This window comes from Cornus florida, unplaced genomic scaffold (genome assembly GCF_030987335.1).
Source record: "Cornus florida cultivar Cherokee Brave unplaced genomic scaffold, ASM3098733v1 CherokeeBrave_3.0.0_Hap2_Chr09, whole genome shotgun sequence".
Lineage (NCBI taxonomy): Eukaryota > Viridiplantae > Streptophyta > Magnoliopsida > Cornales > Cornaceae > Cornus > Cornus florida.
Genome location: NW_026775579.1, coordinates 56790530 through 56817671, shown reverse-complemented (window position 1 = coordinate 56817671; position 27142 = coordinate 56790530). Strand labels below are relative to the sequence as shown.

The 27142-nt window shown below is 37.4% G+C and overlaps 1 protein-coding gene across 3 annotated transcripts; it reads left to right on the top strand.

Annotated features, from left to right (window-relative positions):
• The first annotated feature begins 415 nt into the window (after nt 1-415).
• On the top strand, nt 416-21895 carry LOC132274028 (WD repeat-containing protein PCN-like). Of its 3 annotated transcripts, none has more exons than XM_059775171.1 (12): nt 416-496; nt 1015-1178; nt 1312-1455; nt 3602-3923; nt 4003-4066; nt 4271-4384; nt 4463-4625; nt 16464-16614; nt 16750-17348; nt 19388-19569; nt 20324-20584; nt 21398-21895. In XM_059775171.1, exons 2-12 carry the CDS (start codon nt 1017-1019, stop codon nt 21711-21713), a joined length of 2478 nt encoding a protein of 825 aa, XP_059631154.1. In that variant the 5' UTR covers nt 416-496; nt 1015-1016; the 3' UTR covers nt 21714-21895. The 3 variants fall into 3 exon arrangements, with proteins under 3 accessions (XP_059631154.1, XP_059631156.1, XP_059631155.1); XM_059775173.1 differs by having other exon boundaries at nt 489-599; XM_059775172.1 differs by lacking the exon at nt 416-496 and adding an exon at nt 506-599 and having other exon boundaries at nt 1010-1178.
• The last annotated feature ends 5247 nt before the right edge of the window (nt 21896-27142 follow it).

Below are 27142 nucleotides of genomic sequence, written 5' to 3'. Positions count from 1 at the left end.
TCCTCTATTTTTATTTATTGATGTTGATTTCTTTTTAATTTTTCATGATTGTGATGGAGTTGTTATGAGCCGTTCCTTTGGTCCAAGTCCTAATTAATTGAAAATAAATTATTATTATATGCGTAAACTAAAAAAAAATAAAAATTTAAATTTCTTTGCAAAAATAAGATTAAAAATTTAAAATTAATTTCACTGGAATAGTAAGTACGTCAACCATTTGAATTTATTTTACACCCAAGCCCAACAATCCAAACCAGCCCATTCGTTATATATTTTATCTTTTGAAAAATAAAAGTAACCCAACAACCCAGCCCAGCCCAACCCAACCCAAATTGATATCATTTTTCTATCTTGAAAATAAAAATAGCCCAATCCATTCCTTAATTCCCAAGCCCATCTCCTTCCACCCCTTCTAAACCCTAAACTAATATTCTTCTCTCTCCATTCTTCCGCAAACCAAATCCCAACCCTTCAAGCGACTCTGCAAATTGTTCAGGTTAGTGATATTTTTATCTCTGATAGTAGAGAAGCCTCTTCATATTGGCATATTGTTCGAAATCGAAGGTTGGATTCGGATATTAAACACGGAAGATCAATGGGTATATATTTACTCAGTTTCATATATGCACATCGAAATCGGGGAGTGGGATTTTGGAGATTATGGAAGATTGTGGAAGATGCTTGGGTATTAATAGATTCATATATGCATATATATATATATACACATACATATATGTATATATATATGGGTATATGTAAACGAGCAGCCGAGCTCGGCTCGAGCACCCGCCGAACCGAGCTCGAGCATCCATTTGCTGTGACGAGCCGAGCCCGAGCACCTCAATACTCGGCTCGTCTCGTTTGCAGCCCTTTCCACTAGAGTACTAGGTCTAAATAATATATAAGGGCGTTTATACTTCTAAACTTGTAGGGTTTCTCTGATTTCTATCATTTGGTCTCTCTAGTTTGCTCTCTTTGATTTGTATCGTTTGCCTGCATCTGGTCCAAGCACAGAGATGCTTGAGGTGTACAGGGGAAGCTCTGTCGGGTGGAAGCCGTCACCCGTTGTCGCGTTAGCCACCAGTGCCGACGACTGTCAAGTAGCCGCCGCCCGCGAAGATGGATCTCTGGAGGTTTGGTTGGTCTCCCCGGGCTCCGTTGGTTGGCACTGCCAATTGGTATATATATATTTCAATCATAGTGGTATATTTAGTTGATTTAATGATGTTGTATGTTTTGGGTATTTTTTCCAATCATAGTGGTGTATTTAGTTGATTTAATGTGGCTATGTTGTGGTTGGTGACGGCTTAGACTATACATGGAAACACCAATTCCAGAGTTTCATCCCTCGTTTGGTGCCCGTCCAGCTCAAAAGGATTGCCGTGTGGTCGCTTGTTTTCTTCCAGCATAGATGGTTCAGTGTCGGAGTGGGACTTTTTTGATTTGAAACAGAAGGTATGTGAATAGCGTTGTTGTAGTTGTGTGTAGTTACAAAATAATTTTGAAAAATAGATCACATAAGAATATGCATTGAATTACCTGCAAAAAGCTCAATATCTTCATCTTTCTTTACCAAAATGTAAAAGGATTAAAAAAGGAGAAAAAGAAAAAAGAAAAGCTAAATGAGAATCGGTTCCATGAATTCTCTTTTCATTTTTTATGGAACACTATTATTGTTATTAGTTTGTAGAATATGACTTTTCTTGTTACTTGTGAACTTGATTGCTGCTTGGGCAACCACCACAAGTCTTAGACCGAAATTGATCTTTCAATATTATATGAAATGAATCTAATATGATTGATATGAATAATAGTCCTTTAGCATATGTTTTCAAGCTAATCATCTGTTTTTGAGTTCTGGGATAGTCAGACTCTGCAACAATTACCATTATTTTTTTAGTTTTGATACAAAGCCCGACAACCGACTATTGCTACTACTCACAGCACTGTTCTGAGACTCACTAATACAGTGAGTAGTTGCAACACCCGAGTCGGTCATTTAATGCTATGTTTGGAAGCACCAAACTGGTGCATTGGGTTTAGTTCAACATGCATTTAGAAAATTAAATGTTCAAGCATTTCTCTTCTAATTTATGCTTTATAGTAGTTGCATCCTTTATTTTCATCAATAGTCTTGCTATCTTAGCTTTTGGCTTCCGGTTGCAGAATTACTTATATGTTAGTGATATGAGTTGATTAACCTAAGTGTTGCTCTGGTGCTTGTTTAATTTGTTTCAGTATAATATAATGTAATATGAAAAGAGTAAATTGGGACAATACCACGTGCAATGTGATGCGCTGACTGTATTCACACAACACCAATTCAAAATTGTAATGATCCAACAATAAATATATGCATAAACTATATTGGAGGTAGGTGGTTTAAAATTATGTCAGTGAGTATTGCTTGAATAATGTTCATTATTAAAGTTTTAATTAAATTTTTTTTTTTATGATCAGTTGTTATTGATGGCGGCCACATTGGTCGCAAAAATAACCTACCAACCATATAACTATGCTTCAAATGGCACCCTCCAACTGAAAAAACGAGATGCAATTGTAAACCGATCATTCATACTCTTTGACTATACTGGATTTGTTGCATCAGTGGCTCTGATTATATTCCTTCTCCATAAATTCCCACTGAAACTCTCATTCTCATAGTTTTGACTCTCAACGAAAGCCCTACCATGGAGGAGGATGTGTCAATGCTGGTCCCACTGCGAATGTTGATACATGGATATGGCGGCGAAGTCTCTCCCAACCACCATTAGGTGGTTGTGACCACTACCACCTCCAGTACCTCACGCTTTAAACAAAAGTCGATTCCTAGCATTTATAAATCTTTTGCTGCCCTCTTTTTTGGGATGAAATGAAGCGACTTTCTTAAAACATCATGACATTCACATACAATATGAAAACACAACACATTTATACTTATGAGGGGTTTGAATTTTTTAGTGGGCAATTTTTGAAATGTGTAAAAAAAAAATAAAAATACTTTTCTTCTTACAAATTACTGAACTGTATAATCTAGTAGGAGCCCTTATTACCATTTATAACCACTACTCCAACAAAAATACCAACCAAGATTATTTTCTCCATTGAAAAAGAAGAAGGGAGTCGATGAATGTTGAAACAATTGAAAAAACTTCGGTATTTTCGACATGGAATCAATTGTTCCACAGTACTTTTCTTTAAGAGATGCTTTTCATTGCCAAAATATCAACACGAAGTGTCTCTTGAAATAGATTAATTTAAGACAGTTTTTTTATGATGCCTAAACTAGTGAATCGTGTTTTATTGTACGTCCATATTGATAATATCTTTGAATTCAACTGACTGGCATAATAATAATAATAAAAGCAAAATTATTAATCGCTTTTGTTGTTTTGTTGGTTGTAACACAGTAATAATGGAAAGTAATATTCAATTGACACAAGTTTAATATTCATTTTGACTTATCAAAAAAAAGTTTAATATTCATTTTGAACAAGAGGACTAAGGCGACCATGTACATTAATTTTTTCTTTATGCATATTAACCTTTCCTTGTCTCATTTTTGGGGATTATTTTTTAATAAACACAGTTCATCTTGCAGATTGTGCTAGATTCCATTGGGTTCTCGATTTGGCAGATGGCTGTGGCACCCCACAATAGTTTGCTGCTTCATACAAAGCAAGGCAGCAAGCTTATGCAAAATGGGCATGCTAATTATATGCTTAATGATCTCAATGATCATGAGACTAGTGAAAGTGAAAGTGAAAGTGAAGACGATGCTGACTCAGTTGATCTTCATGAACAACCGAGTACTAGTGATGGTATGCGTGTAGCACTTGCTTGCGATGATGGTTGTGTGCGAATATACATTATTTCTGACTCAGACAAGTTAATTTATCATAAATCGATGACAAGAGTCAGTGGTGAGTGTCAAATGACTTTGTTTGTTATTTAACGTGTTAACTGTTACAGATATAATTTTTTCCATGCTATAATTTGTAGGGCGCGTCTTATGCGTGGCCTGGAGTCCTGATGCAAAATTCATATATTCAGGGAGTAGTGATGGGTATGCATAATTGGCTAGATGTTATAAAAATTTTTTATCGTCTTTGATTGCTAAAAACTCTGCTGCATGCTTCCCATAAAATACTAGTATTACCTTACCGTTTTGGTTGTTTTTTTTAAGTATTCAATATTACAAAACATCTATTTTCATTGTTTTTGTGGTTTATATTTTTAAATTTCTCAAGTACACGATGGAATTTTTCAGGTTCATCAGATGTTGGGATGCTAAATTGTCTCATGAGGTCTATAGAATAACAGTTGGGCTTGGAGGTTTAGGCAGTGGACCTGAACTGTGCATATGGTCACTACTTGCACTGAGGTAAGTGGTCCTTTTCCCCCTGGTACCATGGCCCTTATTTGGTCTATCTTACATAACATTTAGTTTTGTTGGAATCAGGTGTGGGACCCTTGTCAGTGCAGATAGTACTGGTAGTGTTCAGTTTTGGGACAGTCAGCATGGATCCCTTTTGCAGGCACATTCTTGTCACAAGGGTGATGTCAATGCTCTTGCAGCAGTTCCTGGTCATAACAGGGTGTTCTCTGCTGGTTCTGATGGTCAGGTATGGGGTATTTGTTTATTTATTTCCACAATACTTATTATTAGTCAAAAACCCCTGGCTCAGCGGGTAAGACAAATAATCAACAGATGGTGCTGAATTGTTTTGTTGTTTTCGTTGTTGCTAATTTTTATGATGCTTCTTTTGTCAAATTGTTTTGCATTTTTTTTTCTTCTAATTATTATTCAGTTGTTATGTGAGAGTTTTCTGCTTTTTCTTATTGCCTTCCTACATCTTATGTTATCCTGTGTTCAATTGAGATGCCTGTAACTGAATACTTTACTGGGCAGATAATGTAGTCCACTTGAGAATAACCCTGACCATTTAGGTCATTGGTAAGCAAATATATAATAGGAAGCTTTTGAATACTTTATTGGACAATGGCTCGAGTCTAACTAGTTTATTGTGACTTGTCTCAAATTCACACAGTTTGAATGAGTCACTGAAAACTTCTGTTCCTCTTCAAATGATTCTGTTACATGTCGTACATTTTAGGTGTGTTGGGATGAGTGAGTTTAATTTAACTTGGTGAGTGAAATGAGTGGGTGTCACCTAGCTTGCATTGTGCTCACAACTACTGGGCTGGCCTTAGGGATAAAGCTTGTCTACTATGTTATGAAATGCTCAAGTTATATCCAACTCTGTAAAGTCGAATTTTGCCGCAGAGCTCAGGGTACAATTTTCTATTATTAGCCAACGGTCTTTGAAGAAAAATTAGCAATGTTAGCTGGAGCAAGTGCGGTATAGTTTGAGAGGATCATGTTCATCTCAGAAAAGATCTTTTCAGCTTGTCATAGGGGAAGAGAAAAAAGGGGGAGTGGGGGTGTTAGGAAGTGAAGGATTCTATGCCTTAAAACTTTGACAATTCGGAGGAGAGTATCATCATGAATGTTACTGCAATAAATTGGAGGTTCTACAGTTTAATTATTTAATAATTAGAGTGTAGAATGTCCTATATTGTGGCTAAAGAAGGTCCAAGGGGATTACTAGTAATGCAAAAGCATAGGTTGTGAGAATAAAAAAAAATGGCTTGTCATTTACAAAATTGCCTCAATGAAATTTTTTGTTTTTGTCTAGATGAATTGGAATGGCTCGAGGGACTGGTGTATAGTTATTAAAGGCTCACGACACACTAAGGCACTAAGATCTTCTAGACTCTAAGCCAAGGTGCAACATAAGGCGTTTGTCTAATTGAAGTTGGGCACGGGAAACAAAATTAAGTATGAAATATGAGTATAAAAAAAAAAATTGAAATACGCGAAAATTTTCAGCATATCAATTTAATGGATTCTTCATCATCATCAACATCCTTATCTTTGTCCCATTGAGATAGGGTCAAGCACATGAATTCTCTTTTTATATTCTTTCCTATTATAAATGTTTGACTTTTCTCTCTCCTCTTTTTTCTCTTTTTGACGTCGGAGTCTTTCACTTTGGCGTCAGCCGTTTACATTCGAGATTGTCCTACTGATTCTCCGTTCTGTTGGTAAGGAATTGTGTTATGCATCGTTCCTATCTCAGTGTTGTGACTTTACCACGTCTCAACCTTCATGGAGAAATCAAACGATGCTCTATAGGCAACGATCTAGTTTTTAGGGTTGATCATCAGAGCATCAAGGAGCGAGAATCTGCCTTGCGATCTTGTTTGGTAGGTCGCTTTGATAGAGACGTGGGGAGTATTGACGGGATCGAGGCTTGGGCGTCGAAAACTTGGAAGGTATCAAGCAGGGTGAAAGTTTCTCCTTTGCCCGACGATCTGCTTTTATTTAGGTTTCCATCGGAAGTTGAGGCCTTAAGGGTGTTGGATGAAGGGAGGAAGAGATGGGGCGAAGCTTTGTTATCCATCGACATTTGGTATTTTGCGGCTGGTTGCTCTGCTGTAAAAGAGAGAATTATACGAAGGGTGATCTTGTATGGTTTGCCTCTCCATCTCTGGTGTAATAAGCTATTTGAAGCAATCGGGAATTTATGTGGTGGATTTCGAGGTGTCGAGGCAGACGTCTCGGCGAATGGACAGAGAATCCTCCTCTATGTTTCCGTCGGAAAGATGATACCTGAATATGTCTTTGTTGAGGACCAACGTGTGGCCTTCAGGGTTACTCTGATAGAGGAAATTACACCTCGTATCCTTCCAAAATCCTACCACGGTCTTGGAGAAAGCCCTCATATCCTGGCTGTTGCAATAGCAGGTAGTCGCCGAAAACCACAGAACCACAAAGGCGTTGAAGGAAAAAGACGAGTGCCTCTTCACACGCTAGAAGCGCGTAGACGAGATAGATCCAAGACCTGTATCAATCAATCCCTCGGTCATCGCCTTTTGTTCCCTTGTAAAATCCGCGGTGGCGGATACCAAACACGTGGCCATAATAGCGGCTTTGAAGATGATCGTTATGTTGCAGATTCAGCTGGGCCAAAACGTGGATCCACAAAGGTCTATGGGCCAAAATGTGGGCCTGTTTCTTTTCAAAATAAGCCCAGCCCACATTCTTTAAGTAATCTGAAGAGAAAGGTCTTGCGGGGGCCCAATAATAAAATCTTAGTTTCTCTTATTAACTCCAAGCGCAGCCCACTTACCTCCACTGAAATAAGCCATTCACAGAGCCGTCGTTCTAACGAAACCTCTGCAACTTTCTGGAATTCACTGGAGAAGAAGAGATGGAGGGATTTTTCTGTTGCCGCGGCTGGTGGAGATCTTGCAAGGAAGGGATTGCATTACTCTCAGTGTTATGCAAGTATCTCATCTTCAACCCTCTCTGTTTCTACACAAACAAAGGGATGGATTCTCAGATCTTCATCTCGGGACTTTCACAGTGGTGTTAGATGGTCCCGAAAAGAAAAGCAGAAATGGGCTTCTTCTCCAGCTCCAGGTATGCCTTCAACTTCACATTCTCAGAGTTTTAATATTCCATCCTCTTCTTCTACCCCTTCTAGTGAGGTGTTGAGGAGTGACGGCGTTGTGACTGAAGTGGGAAAGAGGTGTGGGATATCGGTAATGGACAGTGGAAATGGCCTTATGCATGGGCCGAATATAGAGGGAAAAGAAGATAGTGTTTCTAGTGTCTCTAGGCAGCTGGAAATTACTGATTGTGCAGTCAAGAAATTTTATGAAGGGTTTACAGTCTGCGTGGGCAGAGATTTGTATTTTCAGTTATCCGATGACGAGGCTGTAGCTCTGTTCAATGAGCTTCGATTAAATGCAGCTTTGAAAGGCCTTAATTGCAAGCCTTCTGCAGTGGTTGAGGGGGATGATTTTGCAACTGATTCTGATTCTTTTTACAAGAATGACAGAGAGTTTCTAGAGGAGGCGGTTGATGATTATGGTCTTCTCCAACAGGTTAGTTCCAAAGAGCTAGCACCCTGGTTGGAGAATGGTTCTGAAATTTTAGAGGAGGAACCACTGGCCATGGTGCAACCTGATTAAGAGGTTGCTGATTCGGGAAAAGACTGGGTTGTTGACAATATAGGAGTCACTAGTGAGCTGTTGGGAGTCTCTTCAGAAGGTAATGAAGATTAGACGTTATCTATCCTTCAAGCGATTGTGGAAGGGAGAGAGGTCGTAGTGACCAATGAAGTTATGAACACGAGGCCTTTATCGTCTTGGAAAGGGGCAAGGGAGATAAAGAGTCTTAATTCTGAAGTCAACTATGAAGGGATAAGAGGAGTGGTGAAGGAAAGGGGAAGGACCAGGTGTAGGAGTCTTAAGAAGGGTGGAGGGGAGATAATTTTATCAGGTTCTTAATGAAGCTACGAATTATTACATGGACTGTTCGAGGTCTCAACGATCCGAACAAGAGAAGGGTGGTGAAGGTAGCTTTAAAGAAGTGGGGTGCCCAGGTTTGTTTGTTTACAGGAAACCAAGCTGGCATCCATTTCTGATAGGGTGGTTAGGAGTTTGTGGGGAGGTAGGTTTGTGGAATGGGAGGCTTTGAATGCCATAGGTACTTCGGGTGGGATTTTAATTATGTGGGATAGCCGATGGTTATCTAGAACGGACGTGTGGATTGAGAGATTTTCTGTGTCTTGTTTGTTTAATACGGAAGAGGACAATTTCAGATGGGTTTTCACTGGAGTCTATGGATCAGTTATTGATGATGAGCGACCCATCTTTTGGGAGGAACTTAGTCACGTTCAAGGATTGTGGTCTCTCCCTTGGTGCTTGGGAGGAGATTTCAACTTTGTCAGGTCCCCGTCAAAGAGGTTTACAGGGGGAAGAAGGTCACTGGAAATGGATCAATTTTCTGATTTTATTGATGAGCATCTTCTTGTTGATTTACCAATGGAAGGTGCAGCATATACTTGGTCGAATGGTAGGGATCCAATCACTTTGCCAAGACTGGATAGATTTATAATTTCTGGGGCGTGGGAAGAGAAATTCCTGGATGTCATTCAGGCGGTGTTAGCAAGGGTTATCTCTGCTCATGTTCCTTTGGTCTTGGATTGTGGGGGCTTGTGTACTCGAAGAACCCTGTTTAGATTTGAGAATATGTGGCTACGTGCAGAGGATTTCCAAGAGCAAGTTAGATCTTGGTGGGAGGGAGTCATTGTTTCAGGATCGCCCAGTTTCATAATCACAAAAAAGTTAAGAGCTCTCAAATTCGCTCTTAAGCAGTGGAACAAGGATGTTTTTGGGAACCTGGAATGGAGGAAGAACAGAGTCCTTGCTAATTTTTCTGAGATTGACCGTCTTGAGGAGGCGGGTGGGGATGTGGAGTCTCTACGTTCTAGGAGAGTCTCTTGTTAGGCGGTTCTTGCTGAGATTGCTTGTATGGAGGAGATATTGTGGAGACAAAAATCTCGAGCTCTTTGGCTAAAAGAAGGGGATAGGAACACAAAATTCTTCCATAGATTAGCTAACGCTCATAGAAGGAGTAATTATATTGGAAGAATTCGGGTGGAAGGTGTGGAGCTGTGGAGATAGGAGGAGGTGCGTAACGGGATTGTGTCTTTTTATCTGTAGCTTTATACCGAGTCTTTAGCTTGGAGACCTAAACTTGATGGTCTTCATTTTGAGGCTTTATCTGAGCTGGATAGAGAAAGGATAGAGAATCCTTTTACTGAAGAAGTTCTAAATGCTTTATTAAGTTGTAATGGGGACAAAGCTCCGGGGCCTGATGGTTTTACGATGCGTTTTTTGTTGGAAAGCTGGGCGATAGTAAAACATGAGGTTATGGGTACTTTTCAGGAAATTCATTCTTCTGGCGTCTTTGAGAAGTCGCTTAATGCTTCATATATTGCCCTTATCCCTAAGAAGGGAGGCTTTTCTGACATTAAGGATTTCCGTCCAATTAGTTTGGTGGGTTGTATTTACAAACTTATTGCTAAGGTGCTTGCTCTAAGAATGAGGGAAGTAATGGATGGGATTATTTCAAACTCCCAGAATGCATTTATTGGACGACGACAAATTCTTGATTCAGTTCTTATTGCTGGCGAATGTGTGGATTCCAGATTGCGAAGCGGTATTCCTGGAGTTTTATTCAAACTTGATATTGAGAAAGCATACGATCATGTGAATTGGAATTTCCTTCTCTATTTGTTACAAAGAATGGGGTTTGGAAGCAAATGGAGGAAGTGGATCGAGACCTATCTTTCATTTGTCAAGTTTTCTATTCTTGTGAATGGCTTTCCTGCTGGCTTCTTTGGTTGCACCCGGGGCACAAGACAAGGCGATCTTTTGTCATCTTTCCTCTTTCTTCTTGTTATGGAGGGATTAAGCGGACTTATGCGCAGGGCAGAGGACCTTGGCTTTATTAAAGGTTTCAAAGTGGGTAGAGACTTAGCCCAATAGATGGAGATTTCTCATTTACTTTTCGCAGACGATACCCTGGTTTTCTGTAATGCTGATGTGTCTCAACTTCGTTATTTGAGATACATCTTAACTTGTTTTCAGGCGGTCTCCGGGCTAAAGGTCTATGTGGCGAAGAGGGTGCTTGTCTCAGTAGGGAATGTTCAGGATATCTCTTCCTTAGCTGCAGTTCTTGGATGCAGGGTGGGTTCTTTTCCCATTCCTTATTTGGGGTTGCCCTTAGGGGTCTCTTCAAGGATAGTGGGGAGTTGGGATTCAGTGATTGACAGGTATGCGAAGAGACTAGCAGGATGGAAAAAGCAATATTTGTCCAAGGGGGGTAAAGTTACTCTTATTAAGAGTACGTTATGGAGTCTTCCCACTTATTTTCTTTCTATGTTCCAAATTCCTTGTTCTATTGCGGATAGGATTGAAAAAATTCAACGGTATTTTCTATGGGGAGGAAGGGGAGATGAGTTCAAGTATCACCTTGTCAGATGGGAATAAGTTTGCAAGCCTGTGAAATTAGGAGAACTTGACATAAGACGAATAGTTCCTTTCAATCAAGCCCTCCTAGGTAAATGGTTATGGAGATTTGGAAGGGAAACACATCGTCTTTGGCGTAGGTTAGTTTCCTGTCGGTGCGGGGAAGAAGATGGAGGCTGGTCTACACGTTCGGTTACTCTTGTGGGAGGAGTAGGGATGTGGAAGTCTATTCGGAAGGGTTGGGATGCCTTTTTTGCTCATATCAGATTCAAAGTTCGTGATGGACGTCGTGTTCGGTTTTGGGAAGATCTTTGGTGTGGTGATCAACCACTATCTCGTTTATTTCCTAGATTATTTAGTATTGCAGTTGATAAACACGCCTATGTAGTTGACTGTTATCGTCTTGATAATAGTGGGATTACGTGGGATGTGCACTTTCGGCGCTCTTTTCAGGATTGGAAGATTGATGAGGTATGTGTTTTTTTGGATCTTCTGTATCGGCAGGAGGGTGTTGGCAGAGGAAACGATGATTTGATTTGGGCTCCTTCTTCCCATGGTCGTTTCGAAGTAAGATCCCTATTTTTATGTCTGTCTCATTTTGTTAATTATGTTTTACTGTGGAAAACTATTTGGTGATCCATGGCTCCAACTAGGGTGGCTTTCTTTGTTTGGACCTCTGTTTGGAGAAATATTTTGACAATTGATAATTTAAGGATCAGGGGCAACTGTATTGTTAATCAGTGTTGTCTATGCAAGAAAGATGGGGAGTCTGTTGCCCACCTCCTTATGCATTGCCCCGTGGCGAATGACTGTTGGAATCTTATTTTTGGGTTGTTTGGCATGTGTTGGGTAATGTCAAGATCTACTAAGGATTTGATTCATGTATGGAGAGGTTGTCGCGTGAGAAGGGATGTTCGTGATTTCTGGAGAGTTATCCCACATTGTGTTTTGTGGTGTATTTGGAAGGAGAGAAATAGTAGAATGTTTGAAGATAAAGAGTCATTTACGGCAATGGTGAAACATCACATTCTTTGCTCTCTATTCTCTTATGTGAAGAGGAGTTCTTGCTCTTCTTCTGATGATTTAATTATTTTTTTGGATTCCTTGGGGCCTTAGTCCCGGTTCTATTTCTGTAATAGGGACGCGTTCCCCTTTTGAGCGCCTTTTTTATATTATTATTATTACTTATCAAAAAAAAAAAAATATTCTTTCCTATCATACCATGTTCTCTCTTAAATATCCGATAACAAATATTAGTTGACTTTAGTTAACAAATGCAGCACTATTACTTTTCTATCTGCAATTCTCCATCATTACTGTTAACTAGTGTGTCTATTTAAGTTTGTTGAAAAATTGGAGTCCTCGAATCGGTTGTTCTGAATATACATGGTTGCGTCGACAACTCTCGTCATGATGTTAGGTATCAGTCACGCCATCAGATAGGCAGGCTTTGATACAACAGTCTATTGGCAATATGACTTGGTAGTGGACAATTACTGGGATCTAGACAACAATACTTCCAAAGAGAGAGAATCATAGGATTTTTTTTTTCTTGGTAAATACCCACGTACACCCACAAATACCATCTATGGGACTCGAATCCCTCACCTTTCTTTTGAGGGAGGGGAAGTTATACCAGCTGGGCTAACAGCCCAGTGGTAATCACGGAAGATTGTTTATAATTAGAAACACATAATTAAGCGATGTATAATGTACAAATTAAACAAATACAATATTATATGGTCCTTGAATTCTTAAATACACATCATAATGGTATACCATTTGAATTAAATTACTTATTTTTTTTATATGTATAAATCTGTACGGATCACAATGATTAAAATATTATCTGTCTGGAAATGGAAGAGTGACAATACTGGGCCAAAAGTATATCAAGTGCTCCAATCTTTCTATAGTCTGTCAAATGTATTGAGCGGCTTAAAGGACTATCTCCCATTATTATTAAAGAATTTCATTACATTTAACTATGTACATCTGCATTATGCCATTATGAGTAAATAAGCATACACATACAGCCCTTCTTGCAAGGAGATGGCAGAAAAGAATTTTTGTTTGGGTATGAGAATGACAAAACTCACGTGAAATTATTGTAACGACCCGAACCGGGGGTCCGAATCGCTAACCGGGTCCTTACCCGAACCCGAGGACATACTAGGGGTAAAATGGTCATTTTAAAATATGAGATCAATCCATCCTTAAACTAATAAAATTAGGTTTAAAACAATCACTCTAGTCATTCCATGATACTCGATGAGGTTCTAGGGTCATCGGTTATGAATTCCCAAAAGTACCCTTACTCGGCTCAAGGAGAATTCCGACACTGTTCCACTAAAATAATTATAACTCTCAACATGAATGGAATTTGAGGATGAGGTTGGTCTCATTGGAAAGCTAACTCAAAATTCTTGAAAATGGACTCAAGAATGACCCTATTTGGGTTTGGAATGAAGAAGTTATGACCAAACGAAGTCAAGCGGTCAAAGCTGATACACTGTCAAGGCGAAAATATACATTGGAGGGCTGGAACTGGTTCCCAAAACTTGGTACCGGTTCCACATGGGCAGAATGCCGCAATGCGAACCAAAAACACCCTTGAACCGGTTCCAGAATGAGGTACCGGTTCCCCAAGTCCAGAACCTTAAAAATGCCAAGAAAAATGCCTAAACTCAAGCACTTGTGCACATGGCACCCCTTTGGTCCCTTGGTGACCCTAATTAAATTATATCCTGTACCCAAACATGCAATTGATAGTGTATGAGACATAATTAAATTCCCATGCCATCAATTAAATCGAATACAAGTCCAATACATCGTTTAAAGACCGGATTACACTAATCTCATTTTATACAATTTCAAAAGAATTAGCTACAAGGAATGAGGCCTATATGGCCAAAATTACATAGCTTTAATGTAAATAAAATGAAATGAACTCCTAACTACATCAATGTCCGTGGATGCATATCATTCACTAGCTCACCTCCAAACTCCTGAAAAATGTTAATAATGATAGGGTGAGCTTAACAGCTCAGTAGAAAAAGCTTAAATTACATTCCTAAAAATCCCGTGAACCACAACCAAAGAAGAGGAGAATAAGAAAAAGGGATCATGGGAATGTCAACCATAACATCAAACATTAATTTCAATGAATTTATAAATCATTTCAACACATGAGATGCAATTGCCCTCCGCTTTCCTTCCAACCCAAATCTCATCAAACCTTTCACAACTATCATTTCACCTCTCATCCCAACTTACACCACAACATCAATTCACTTCTCATACTTCATTCCCACATCATGAATTCAATTCCGCAAGCCCAATTTCCCTCGTGAAAAATACATGAAACTTATGCCATTAATCATCAAAATATCATTCATGAATTTAAATCAATATCATCACTCATGATATACAAAACATAAGACAAACGTACAAGCTATCCTTCCACATTTCAACATAGAAAATAGCATGTCATGCACAATTAGCATAAAAACACATTAACTACATTTCAAACCACATAAATCAACAACATATCATGCTTGAACACCACAACCCAAAACTCTACAAAACTAAGTATGCTACACAACAAGAAGATTTCATTTAAGAATATACATAGAAGCTCACTAAAACCATAGGACTCATAATTTAAACTTCCCCTACCTCAAGATAGCAACCTAAGTTCCAAGCCCCAAACTCAAATCCCACCAAAAGCTTGCAATACCGGTGCCAAAATGTAGTCCTTGCAATGATCTACAATTTGCTAACTTCGACTTAAACCAAGTCTTCTTTTAGCATGAAAAAATTCTAGAGAGAAGGGAGAGGAATATAGAGAGAGAATGAGAAAGGTTAGAGAGAGAGAGAGGGCTTGGCCGAAAATGATGAAAAAAAAATGGGTGTAGGCTTGGTCTTATAATTGCTTGTGTGGCCTTCCTTGTGCCACTTGTCATGATCTTATGGTTACTAACTTTTTGTCAAGTTATCATCATGCCCTTGCCCTTCCTCTATAATGTCATCCTTGTCCCATAAAATATCTTCCTAATATATAGATATAGATGTATACATATATACGAGAATAGTCCATTATGGCCCTTTCTTAAAATGGCAAAACCGGGAGAAATTCCCGAGTCCGGAAATCGTCCCGACTTCTGAAAAATTCTAAAAATGATACCGGCACTTCTAATTAACTTAAAATGATTAAAAATACACTTATAAGACCCTCGGCTCAAAAAAATGACCAAAACACCCTTCGGGGCCCGCGTGGCACCCAAAACGAGGCAATTATTAAAATAATCCAGAAAAATCAAATAAATTCCAGAAATTAGAAAATAAGGAAAATCGGTAACATTACAATTACACTGGATGGAGTGGGTGCTAAATGCCAAAATGCATTAAAAGGCATACTGTTACAAGGGCATGAATAAGGCAAATAAGTGTGTGGCTTTGGATAACGAGAAAATGGTTAGTGTTATATGATTAGAAGAAAAAAGATCTTTAGATAACGCAGAATGGTTAAAAGATGCATGTAGCCAATGGCTGATCTTAGTAGTACATAGGATATGCTCCAAAGATAATATTAACTGGACCAGATTCATGCTTTTTAAGAGAAACGGGGAAAGAGGTTGTGGGATCACATTGTTTGCCTTGTGATAGGGAGGACAGAAGTAGAAAATGAAGCTCTGCCTTTGTTATTATTATTTGTAGTCTAAAACACCACGTCCTCTTGGTGTATCTGACTGGCTACCATGTCTAGTTTCCGATTAACGACTTGTGATGGGCTCAAAAGTTGTCTGATCACTTCCATTGTTTTCCTTAAATAAGTTATCTGTAGGCATAAATGAGAAATATCTAGAGAACAACTTATTTCCTTGTTGCTTTCCACTGGTGGTTACTTGTTACATGGTATCACCATACAAACATCTATATCATATTGCTTGTTGGTGTTGGAGTATTCTGGATATTAATAATCTTTAGTAACGTCTGGTTTATGGAAATGGCTGTTTTATGGTTGGTCTAGTTCAGCTTACCAAATTCTTACCTGTCCTAGCTTATGAAGGCTACAAAGGCAAAACCTGAGAATCTTTGGGGTTATACTTCTACTACTACTACACTTTGATATGTCCATAAACAACAAAATTTGGAGAAAATATCTTCTGTGGCATATAAGGATCTGTGTGTTTCTATTATTTATTCAGTTTAGTAGTGATGTAATGTTCAAAATTTATTACATGCAAATAGCTGTATATTCAAAAACTCAAGTTTTTCAAGCCAAGTAAGGTAGATCTTACAATCCAGAGCTCTCGTTTGTTTGTATAATTGCAAGTGTGCGGCATACGCCACATTGGAGCTTATAGGTTCATTTGTTGTTCATTATCTTTTATAGTCCTGTAGCCTTGTACAAGGTGTTGTAGTTGATGTGATATCTTTATTATGATATACTCTGATTTATATTTATTCTACATTTAGTTGACAAAAAATCTGATGTTTTAAACCCATAAATTTTCTGACGTGTCTGCCATCAAAAGATAACAATTTCAGTTGGGATGCTACTGTTGTAGGTTATACTCTATAAGCTCTCTAGCGAATCAGGCGAGGTTGGTGATGACAGATCATCTGAAGTAATGAAGAAATGGGTCTATGTTGGTTATGTTAGAGCTCATACTCATGATGTGAGGGCCTTGACAGTGGCAGTACCTATCAGTAGAGAAGGTTTGTCTATGGTTTTAAGTTATCATTTCTTGTTTATTCTTAGGTACTGTTTAGATTTTTGGTCTTTGTAGTCTTCTATAATCCTTCTTTTAGCTGTGTGACTTACTTTATTAACTGTATTCTCTCCATTGGCAGATTTTGTGCCTGATGAAAAGGTAAAAAGGGTTCGTGGTAGACAGAAGCCCATTGATTTTAGTTATCATAAATGGGCCCACTTGGGAGTTCCCATGCTTATTTCGGCTGGTGATGACACTAAGCTTTTTGCGTATTCTGCCAAGGAGTTCACTAGCTTCTCTCCACATGATATCTGCCCTGCACCACAGAGAGTACCCATTCAACTGGTGGTCAATACGGCTATCAGTCAGACTCCTTTGCTTCTAGTCCAGGCTTCTCATTGGTTAGATATTCTGTGTGTTCGTGTGAGAAGAGGTGGTGTTTCTGATTTGGGTTCTGGTCCTTCTGGGGGGCTTGCGACCACAGATTTGGTAGCCCGAGTTAAGAGTAAGGCATCTCGAAAGATCATTTGCAGCACCATTTCTACTTCAGGATTTCTTTTTGCCTATTCTGACCACGTGAAGCCCAGCTTGTTTGAATTGAAGAGGTGTGAAGTTGGCAAAAGTGCATGGACAGTTAATAAAAGGCAACTTCCACCTAAACTGCCATTTGTCCATTCAATGGTTTTCAGTTTTGATTCTTCTCATTTGATGATGGCAGGGCATGATCGAAAAATATATGTAAGTCCTATCTTTCAGCTTAGGGAATGTTCGGCTAATGCTTTTGCTTTGTTTTTTTTGCTTTTGCTAGTGTATTGTAGCAAAGCAAAAGCACAGAGCATGTTTGGTAACGTTTGCTGTCATTTGAATAGTACCGAAGCGCTTCCAAAATTGAGGCCAAAGTCAGAAGCATAAAAATGATGCTTTTGTTTGCTTCCGCACTGTAGCAAAGCACTGTTCAAAAAAAAAAAAAAACATTTTTTTTTTTCTAAAATGACATTTTTAACTAGCCATTCAATTTTTCGAACTTGCAACACTTTTTACCAAACATGCTTTCATGTTTTTGCTTCCAAAAATCTTGCAGCAAATTTACGTTACCAAACAAGTTTTGAAATAGTGTTGAACACACTCTAAAGTAGACACTTTGCTTCTGCTTCGGGTCAAAGCAAAGGCGGTTGCCAAACGGGCCCTTAATATTTGCATTTCATATTGCTCGCAATGGTAAATTATAATTACGAAAATAACATTATATAAATTTCTCTTTACTTTTCTATCATTATCATGATTAACAATACTAATTATTCTATTATCACGTTCCTCCAAATGGTACCGGATTCAAAGGTTTAGTGCAGGGTGGCCTTATGACCCAAGACAGACTAAAGCAATTAGAATAGTGCGCAGATCAATAATAATAACTATGCTAATATGCATATATTCCATATTTGTTGCTGAATTTATCCTGTAAAACCTATTGTAGAATTTTTCCTACTTTAGAACTCTTAAACATTGTTTACTGAAAATGATGATTCCATAATTTGTACTTCTCATTATAGCCTCTAGCATCAATGGTAAATTTTTTTAATACAATATAGTATATATGCTTATTTTACTCCACTGTCTACATTTATGATTATTCCCAATTAATTATTACAAAAATGTCATTAGTTATATAGATATATATTATATTTATTGATAATGTCTATAATAAGATTGCCTTATATATAGATATGTTGTCATCATTGCCCTTAATAGTGAGTATTACTGACAGTAGTGTTAGTAACTAATATATTACGTATATGCGTATATACCCTTAATTTTAGTTGATAATAATGATGTTATTATTATTATTGCCAACTCATAAGTATTTCCCTTTATTACTGTTACTTGTAATCATGACCTTTTGTTTAGCTGTTGTAGTAATTTGGCTTGCGTTATTGTGGATCTATGTGATAACAGTCTGTTGACACAGTTCTCTAAGGTGGTAATTCACACCTTGTTATGCATGAATATATAAAAGTAACACGAGAATACACATCAATAGGCAAACATATGAACCTTACTCTAGTAATGAATAGGCTACAAATTAGGAGTCATGATAGCAGTAAAGAAAGATTAAGTATCCAAGTTCATATACTGAAAGGGACCTTCTCAGCCAGTCTACTTGAACATATGGACTAACCATGGGACACATTCTAGTACCAGAACTGGAATATCAGATTCATTATTAAATTAGAAATTTTAATCTCATTAGCTAACCCATATTTCATGATGTTGCAAGTTCAATAAACTTGTAGAAAATGTGATTTTGTTGAACATGGATTCTACCATAATGTATTAACTTATATCCCCACCCTTTTTTATATTTTTGTACAGACTATTCAACATACTATATGTACTTTTAGCTGACTGTCTTAAGATTGGAAATAAAAGGAATTGACCATTACTATCGCATAATGTTTTTGAAACTCTTGCATTTATTTGTCAATTTGAAGTTTGTGATAGTAATTGCAGCTTTATATGCTGTAGTCTTTTTTCAAAATTTTAACATATTCCTCCTTTCCTTCCATTTTCTCCAAAATATTGTAATAATGTATTTATATATATATTTACGAATTTCAATTTATATACTAATATTCTTATCAACCCAGTGGGTTTAATTTTTAATTTTGGGGTTCCAGCTCCTTATCTCATATCTTGCTCATTTAAAATATCTTGGTTGTACTTGTGTGCCACAAGTTGTCCTTATCTCATATTAGTTGGTCCTGTCCTTCGTGCTGCAGGTTGTGGATGTGGGAAGCTTAGTAGTGGTACGTGCCTTCACACCATGCCGAAAGGAGCAAGATGAGGAATTGCCTCCTAGTGAGCCTCCCATAACAAGGATGTTTACTAGTTCTGATGGGCAGTGGCTAGCTGCCATCAACTGCTTTGGAGATATTTATGTATTTAATCTTGAGACATTAAGGTGCGAAACTAACTTTGCTGATAGTTTTTACTTATGTTTCTTGTCCCTCCTTTCTAATTATAGTCTCACACATCATGAGTCAAGTAAATCTCATCAGGTAGTAGGAAGTTCTGATAATATTTCTATGTTCACAGGTAGTTCATTGGGTCTGGGATCTAATTATTTTTCTTTACTGAAACTTCTTCTATTTGTTTGCTTGTTTTGAGACAATAATTAGAACAAAAATACTGGTGGGTCATTCTATTTCCACGATTAACTTGGAACCATTTTTCAGCGTCTGTTTTTTTCACATATACAATTTCGTCATTTGAATTTACCACTTCATCGTGTGAGTCACCAAATTCTGATGTGGGAATGTTGAGTGTTAAAATTATGACCCAAGGCCCCAAACAAGTAGGCATTATTATGTTTTTTTATCTTTCAATCGTTTCTTTTCTTTATTGGTGGTGCATTTTTTTTTTTCTGTTTATAGTACTTGTTTTTGGTCTGGCCAGATGCCAGCTAACTCTAACAGCTTTTATTTGGTTAGATGTTTGTCCTTTATCTTGTGGGACAGACCGAAGTTTTGCCTATTGTGTTCTTTTATGTATTTTAATCTTTTTAGATACTCAGAAAGTTGTTTAGTAAAATTATGTTATAGAATAGCCCTTTGAATGCCCTACACTTTTTTCTTAGCTGGAAACTATATCTAAAGTATGCCTCTTATATCTTAGTTTCTGTAATTGATACAATTGGTTTATGTTTTGTGGGACAGGCAACACTGGTTCATATCAAGATTGGATGGTGCATCTGTGACTGCTGGTGGTTTCACTCCCCGGAACAGCAATGTGCTTATAATCTCTACCTCTTCAAACCAGGTTTATGCATTTGACGTAGAAGCTAAACAGTTAGGAGAATGGTCAAGGAAGCACACATTTGTTCTGCCAAGAAGATACCAAGAATTTCCTGGAGAAGTAATTGGGCTTTCATTTCCTCCGTCCTCAAATTCATCATCTGTTATCATCTATAGTGCCAGGTGCTTTCCTCTCCTTCCTTGTTTGATGAAAATGTATCTGCTTTTGTAGGTTTGAATTTTGGTTTAATTATTGGCTGCACCTTCATAGCCTTTATTAAAGCCTTGAGTTTCCATTACTTTATAGGAGAGACAGTAAGAAGTTTGGTGGTTGGGGGTGGATCAAGTTTATAATGTAAACTTGAAAATGAAACTGACTATGTAGAATATCGGTGAAATTGGTGATCTCAGGCAGCTGAGGGTTGTTCTGTTGTATGTTCTTTTAAAGGAAGCTATGGTGAATTCAAATGATTCTGGATGTCTTTATCAAAGATCCATCAACTAAGATGGTATATTGACTTTAGGCACAGAGTGCTGAAGTTGACAGGTAGAATGACCATTAGTTGCTGTAATGAATTTACGAGCTTGAATTGAAATATTAACCAGTTTAAATGGGATTGAGTGTCGCTCGTTTATATTTATGAATAATCTTGTATGAGTTTTAAATTATTTATGCCAAACTTGATTAACTCTCGAGTAGCATTGTGCTATATTGCCCTATTTGGTTGAAAGATGTTTTTATTACCGATGCATTACATTTATCACCAGTTCTAAGCTTGATGGTATGTTGTGGCACCTCCAAAGAGAGATGTTTCATTTTCCTTTAGAATTAATTTATTGGTTAAAAAGTTTTAAATAGAGACCATTTTTTGACATTCCTAAGAAATCGATTCTTCCGTACTTTTTGTGAATGATATTTTGTTAAAAAATCTAGCGGCTTTAAGAGAAACTATCATGACAGAGATACTAATTTATGTGTAATTGTTTGTGCTTTAGGGCGATGTGCTTGATTGACTTTGGGATGCCGGTTGATCAAGATGAGAACAATGACTTGGTAAACGGTCATGATTCAACATTGAAGAAGTGTCCAAATTTTCCCATTAATGGGATACTAAAACGTAAGTTGAGCGGCCATGAATTAGATACTAAACACAATGGTAGAAAGAATTTTGAATTTTGTGCTTTCCGGGATCCTGTTTTATTTGTTGGACATCTTTCGAAAAATTCTGTTTTGATCATAGACAAACCATGGATGCAAGTGGTTAAAACTTTCGATGCTCCACCTGTTCACAGACATATTTATGGGACATAACTACTTGTCAAAGGTGGTTTGTAGTCTAGGTGGGAGAGTGCAAAATGGGGCAGTTGATCCCGTTCTTTTCAATGTGTCAGTGGGGGGGTCTAAAGCATGTTGTGTAATGTATTCCTTCATAAGTTTTGCTAACATGTTAAAGTATTTTTTTTTCCCTTTTATATATTCATTTTAACCTGCAATGATTCCCCTTGGTTGTTCACGGTGCAGTGATTCGTTACAGCTTTGAAATGTTGTATTTTTATTCCACAACAAATTTTCATGCAGGCATGTACAGTTCCCCCCTCCCTTTCTCTCTTTATGTCGCTTCTATGAAAATCATGCCCTTTTTGAATGAATTTCTGTTAGAAACTTTTTGCTCCATTGGGATGGAATTTTGTGAAATTACTTGGAACCAGAAGTTCACAAGGGCACCGTAAGTTTGCAAATTTTGGCTGTTTTGATAAGCTGCTGTTATTTGTGCATATATATTCATATGTTGTACATATGAAGGGTTCTGTTATTTTAATTTGCATTTATGTAGGAACGTAAGGTTCACTAGAACACTGCATATTTTTAGGTAAAATATAGCCTCTCCCATTCATTGAGATGTAGCTTCAAGCATTTGAATTTGTACATAAAATTTTGATTAGAAAACCATAATGATTAAGCTATGAAAACAGTATGTCTCGGACGAGTGAAAGGTCTGCATGTGACTAAATCATATCAATTTTGTTTTACGTGACATTTGTCTGCCTTCGTGATAGTATTGAAAAGCATTGAGAGGATGGGTCTGAAATTACACGGATGTGTTGTGCAATTTTGATTTGTATTTAGATTTGGAGGTGTCTATAGATCTTGATGGTACAAGGCTCGATCCTTTTCTTTAATCATTTGCATATGTCTTCACATCTGGTATGTTTTCAAGTCATTATCAACCAATTATTCATGCAGTTTTTTCTGGTGTCAAATGGAAGTGAAAAAGCTGTTGCTCTTTCAGCCTCACAGATTTTTAGCTTGTTTGTCTTTAAGTTCACACCTCTCTATCCCTATCTCTTTCTCTCCCGCCATCATAATAAAGTTCAAGATATGAAGTCCGTATTGGTGGAATCTATTGACTTGTTATCTTCTTGAGTAATCTCAAACATCCTTGGTAATGCACAGACCAATATGTTATCCAATTATAATGGAGAAGATAAAACCTTGATTTTCTTTGTTACGGCTTTCTTGTTACGACTTAACTATAGTCACTAGTTACGGCTCCCACAACGTCATGGGCAGTGTGTACAAGGCCAGGAACGGATTCACTGCCGTATGGGCGATTACTAGTGATTCCGGCTTCATTCTGACGAGTATTATGGTCACTCTTCTACATAGTAGTCATGGATTGGGGTTTTTTTTTTTAAAAAAAAAATTGTTGTTGAGGAGGAAATGCACAACTTTTAGGGGTGTAACCTGAGGCTGTGAGTGAGTTGGGAGTTTGCACTGTCAACATCTATGAAAGTTGAGAGTTGAGAATTGGAAGGGTACCATTAAGGAAGGGTGTGGGGTGCATATGGATTGGATGTTTTGGCCTTTGCCTTGTCCTTTTACTAGTGAGGATGTGATTTGTTTTAGTAAAGATTTGATGGTATCCAACCAAAACAATTTCAATAATTGCACCCATATGTACCATGTGGATCCTATTCTTAGTGGGCACCTGTTTGGGTCGTGGGGCGCTGGGTTTTTTGGGATCCTCTAGGGGCAATAAAGTTGGAGGGAGGGCCAATCATCGGTTTTCTTAGAAAGTTTTTGTTTTTAGAAGGAAAAACGATTAAGTATTTTTACGGACTAATGTGTCATTCATTCATTAAAACACTTCGATTTGGAAGCGAGAGTGTTACATTTATTCGTCACTAATTAGGAGTCCTTGTTGGTCACAAGTGATTTGAGTGCGAAAAACACATGATGAAGTCTAGTTGTACTCTTTTAAAAACAAGTTAATGCGCAATTTTCTTATTTAAAAATCTTAAAATAGTTCTCGAAAAATTAAATCAAATATACCAAAGGTCTAGAATGTTGACCGATCAAGTCTAAAAAGGGATAAAGTAAATGTGTGACTCTGTTTCTTGTCAATAAAAAATGAAAAATTTAAACCCGAATATGTTTAATAGTCGGTGTTTGTGCCTTTTGGGTTTTTGGAAATAGTTTTTTATGTTTTTAAAATTTAATTGACAAACTTACACCTAATACTTATATCTATTTAGGAGTTAAAAACACTCATGTTTTTTAAATTTAAATGACAAACTTACACGTGATTGTTACAAAAGATATATAACATAAGATATAGTAGGGCTAGGACAGTTATTGAGGGGAGTACAAATGTCTCCTTGTGAGATGATAAATGTTTTCACAAATCACATATGTGGTGGGCCCTCATTACATGTGAGAGAGTCGAAAATAGTACCTAAGTCACACAATCCTTCTTAACAGGTGTCGCTCTTACACTCCGAATACGTTCCCGCTCTAATGCTCTGCGCGCACTCTCGTTCAAATTCGCACTGTTTATGACTTTATTCTGCCGCTCTCATGTTCCTGTTCTCGAATTTGCTCCCTCTCTCGCTTTATGTGACTAAGGGTTATAGCAATTTTTAGAGGTTATTTATTTATTTTTTTATTTTTTTATTTGAGCGAATTCAACCAAACAAGAGTTGTTGGCAAAATAAACTTATAATTTAATAATTTATTGCAGCAAGAAAACTAGGAATAGGGATGTCAATTTTTACCGCCCTGCCGGGGCCCCGCCCCGTCCCGCCCCATTAATAACAGATATGGGAACACTTTTTATACCGTTGGGGCGGGCATGGATACAAATTTTGTACCCATCGCGGGTCACGGGGCGGGTAAGGGTTCAGTATACATATCCTAGGGGCCCCGCCCCGCCCCGCCCCTCCCCGCCCTGTTAAGCATATAATTATATTATATTATATTATATATATATATATATATATATATATATATATATATATATGTAAACTTGATATTAAATTTGCTCTTGTTTTGGTTGTGGTGGAAGTTGGAGTTTAGAACTTTTTGTGATTTAGTTGTATAAAACTTTTATTTTTGTTTATTATGTTATCCGAATTATGTTATGTGCATGTTATTTTTTTTTATTTTTGTTGGGATACATAATTTCATTTATATTGTACCATTCCCAGGCTTTCCACATTCAAATAGGAACTTAAGTTCCAAAAAGTGGGAGAAAAAAATTTGTTAGCAGAGTGGGCATGGGGACACCGTATTTTCCAACGGGGCGGGGCTGGACATGAAAATCCAATCCGTCGAGGGTCTCGGGGCAGGCATGGACTTGACAAAAATTAAAAGGGACAGGGCAGAATTTAAGAAAACCCGCTCTAAACCCGCCCCGTTGCCATCCCTAACTAGGAAGGAAGTAATGGACTCTCTGTCTCTCCCCCAATTATGAAAGTGGAGCTCAATAATACAAAAGACATGAGTGACTTTTCTTCTGCAGCCTATGAGAATTGCACTTTAACAACTCTTCTCAGTCTTCTAAACAAAAATCTCCTTTTGTTTCCATAATGCAACTGAAATGTTTTATCCTGACATTTTTTTTATTTATTTTCGTCTACAATCTCCTACAAACCAAACCATATACAATTCCATTTAAATTCACTGAAAAAGCTTGAAAAATTTCTGAACACACAATATGCTTCTGACAGCTTTAGAGAATCTAAGGAGGAAAGGTGTCATTCCTACCATGCATTATCATGTTCCAGAACAGTACATATATATATATATATATATATATATATATATATATATATATATATTACCAAACGGCTTCTCCTCCAATGTTATAAACTTATAACCTTTCCCTCTTCAAAAAGGTGACTCGGGCTTGGATAGAAAGTGTCTGAATACTTGCCTGACCATGCTTGGACAAAGAGTGTGTGTGAGTACTTACCTGATGAAATATATATATATATATTTATATATATAAATTGCTCTTTAGTCTTTACCCTTGAAAACCAATCCATTTCCATTTGGATAATAAAAAACTAGCTCATGCACTTTTGTAGCTTTTTAATTAACCTGCCCTATTGTACAGAAATCTAGGAAATTTCTATATTAAGTGAGGATGACTATAAACTATAAAGTTATGGGAAGATTAGCAGGAAAATTTGACAAGGTTGGAAGATGATGATGATTAAGATATGACAAAATGAAAAATTTGTACAAAATAAATGTGTAAATTGACCAATACTGATAACTAGCATATAGGAGTCAAGAATTCATAGGAAAAAAAAAAACAAAAAAACAAAAAAAAAAAAAAGAAGCAAAGATATTGATCAGATATGAGTGAAAGTGAAAGTACAATGAATATGAGATAAACAAATGTATTGTAGATGGCACATGATTGCGTTCGTGTTCATTTCCGTATCATAATTTGTGGGCAAACATGTTATTAACATATTTCTGGTGTGTCACCACAGATGAACTGTCGAGTTGGCAAGATTATGCTGATATTATGGATGTTTTGGCCTCCATTATTAGCTGATAGATTCATCCCCCTATCCACATAAGGTTGGCTTTAAACATGCGTGTGTGTGTGCGCGCGCGCGCGTGCACGAATTGTCATGAGGACAAGGGTTTGAGGATTGTTTGAAGAAGCAACACTGGTAGGTAACACCTTGATTAATGGTGATGAGTCTATTCTGATGTGAATGGGACTAAGCAAATTTGTTTGCTGATAAACTCTGATGTCACGAGGACAAGGGTACATAATATGATAATGACAAGTCTGTTTCAACCTTCTGGGAGCATTTGGAAGTGTTAAAATGTGCTACCAAATGCTTATGGATCGAACATAGTTGGAAGATTCCCTCCTAGGATATGATCAAACCTGCCCTAAACCACAGACACAAGCACTTGAATTGTGCTGATAAACTTTGTTTGTGACTGTGTGTGCAAAAGCTGTCTGTCTCTACATTTTTATCCTCATGCCTATTTCTGCAATATTTTACTACGTCTTTATGATCCTCATGCCTATTTCTACAATATTTTACTACGTCTTTAGATTCTTATTTATCATTAGTGTGTGTATATATATATATATATATTTTAATGGTGTTTGGGGATTGAAAAAGCTGTTAGTTCCATTAAACTTTGATATTTTTGCTTAACTGTTCATTTGTGTTTAAATATGATTTCTGCTCTCTCTCTCTGTCTTGTGTGTGTGTGTGTGGAGAAAGCAGAAGTGAATGGGAGGTTGAGATGTTCTTTTCTCATTTTTTCTACATAATGTGGACAAATGTTTCTATCAGTATCAAAGAGAAGTTGACTTCAAAGTTCAAACCATGAAAACAAGTAAAAAAGTAAAGCACAATTGTAATATGATTTCAAGCACAAATAATTTCTTTCTGAACCAAGTGAGGCACAGGCCTTTGAAA

What these genes read in the sequence shown, in the direction of transcription:
- LOC132274028 (XM_059775173.1), top strand. An exon ending in ATCGATGACAAGAGTCAGTG is followed by an intron (nt 3,924 to 4,002) that starts GTGAGTGTCAAA and finishes TATAATTTGTAG; the next exon opens with GGCGCGTCTTATGCGTGGCC. An exon ending in CTGCTGGTTCTGATGGTCAG is followed by an intron (nt 4,626 to 16,463) that starts GTATGGGGTATT and finishes CTACTGTTGTAG; the next exon opens with GTTATACTCTATAAGCTCTC.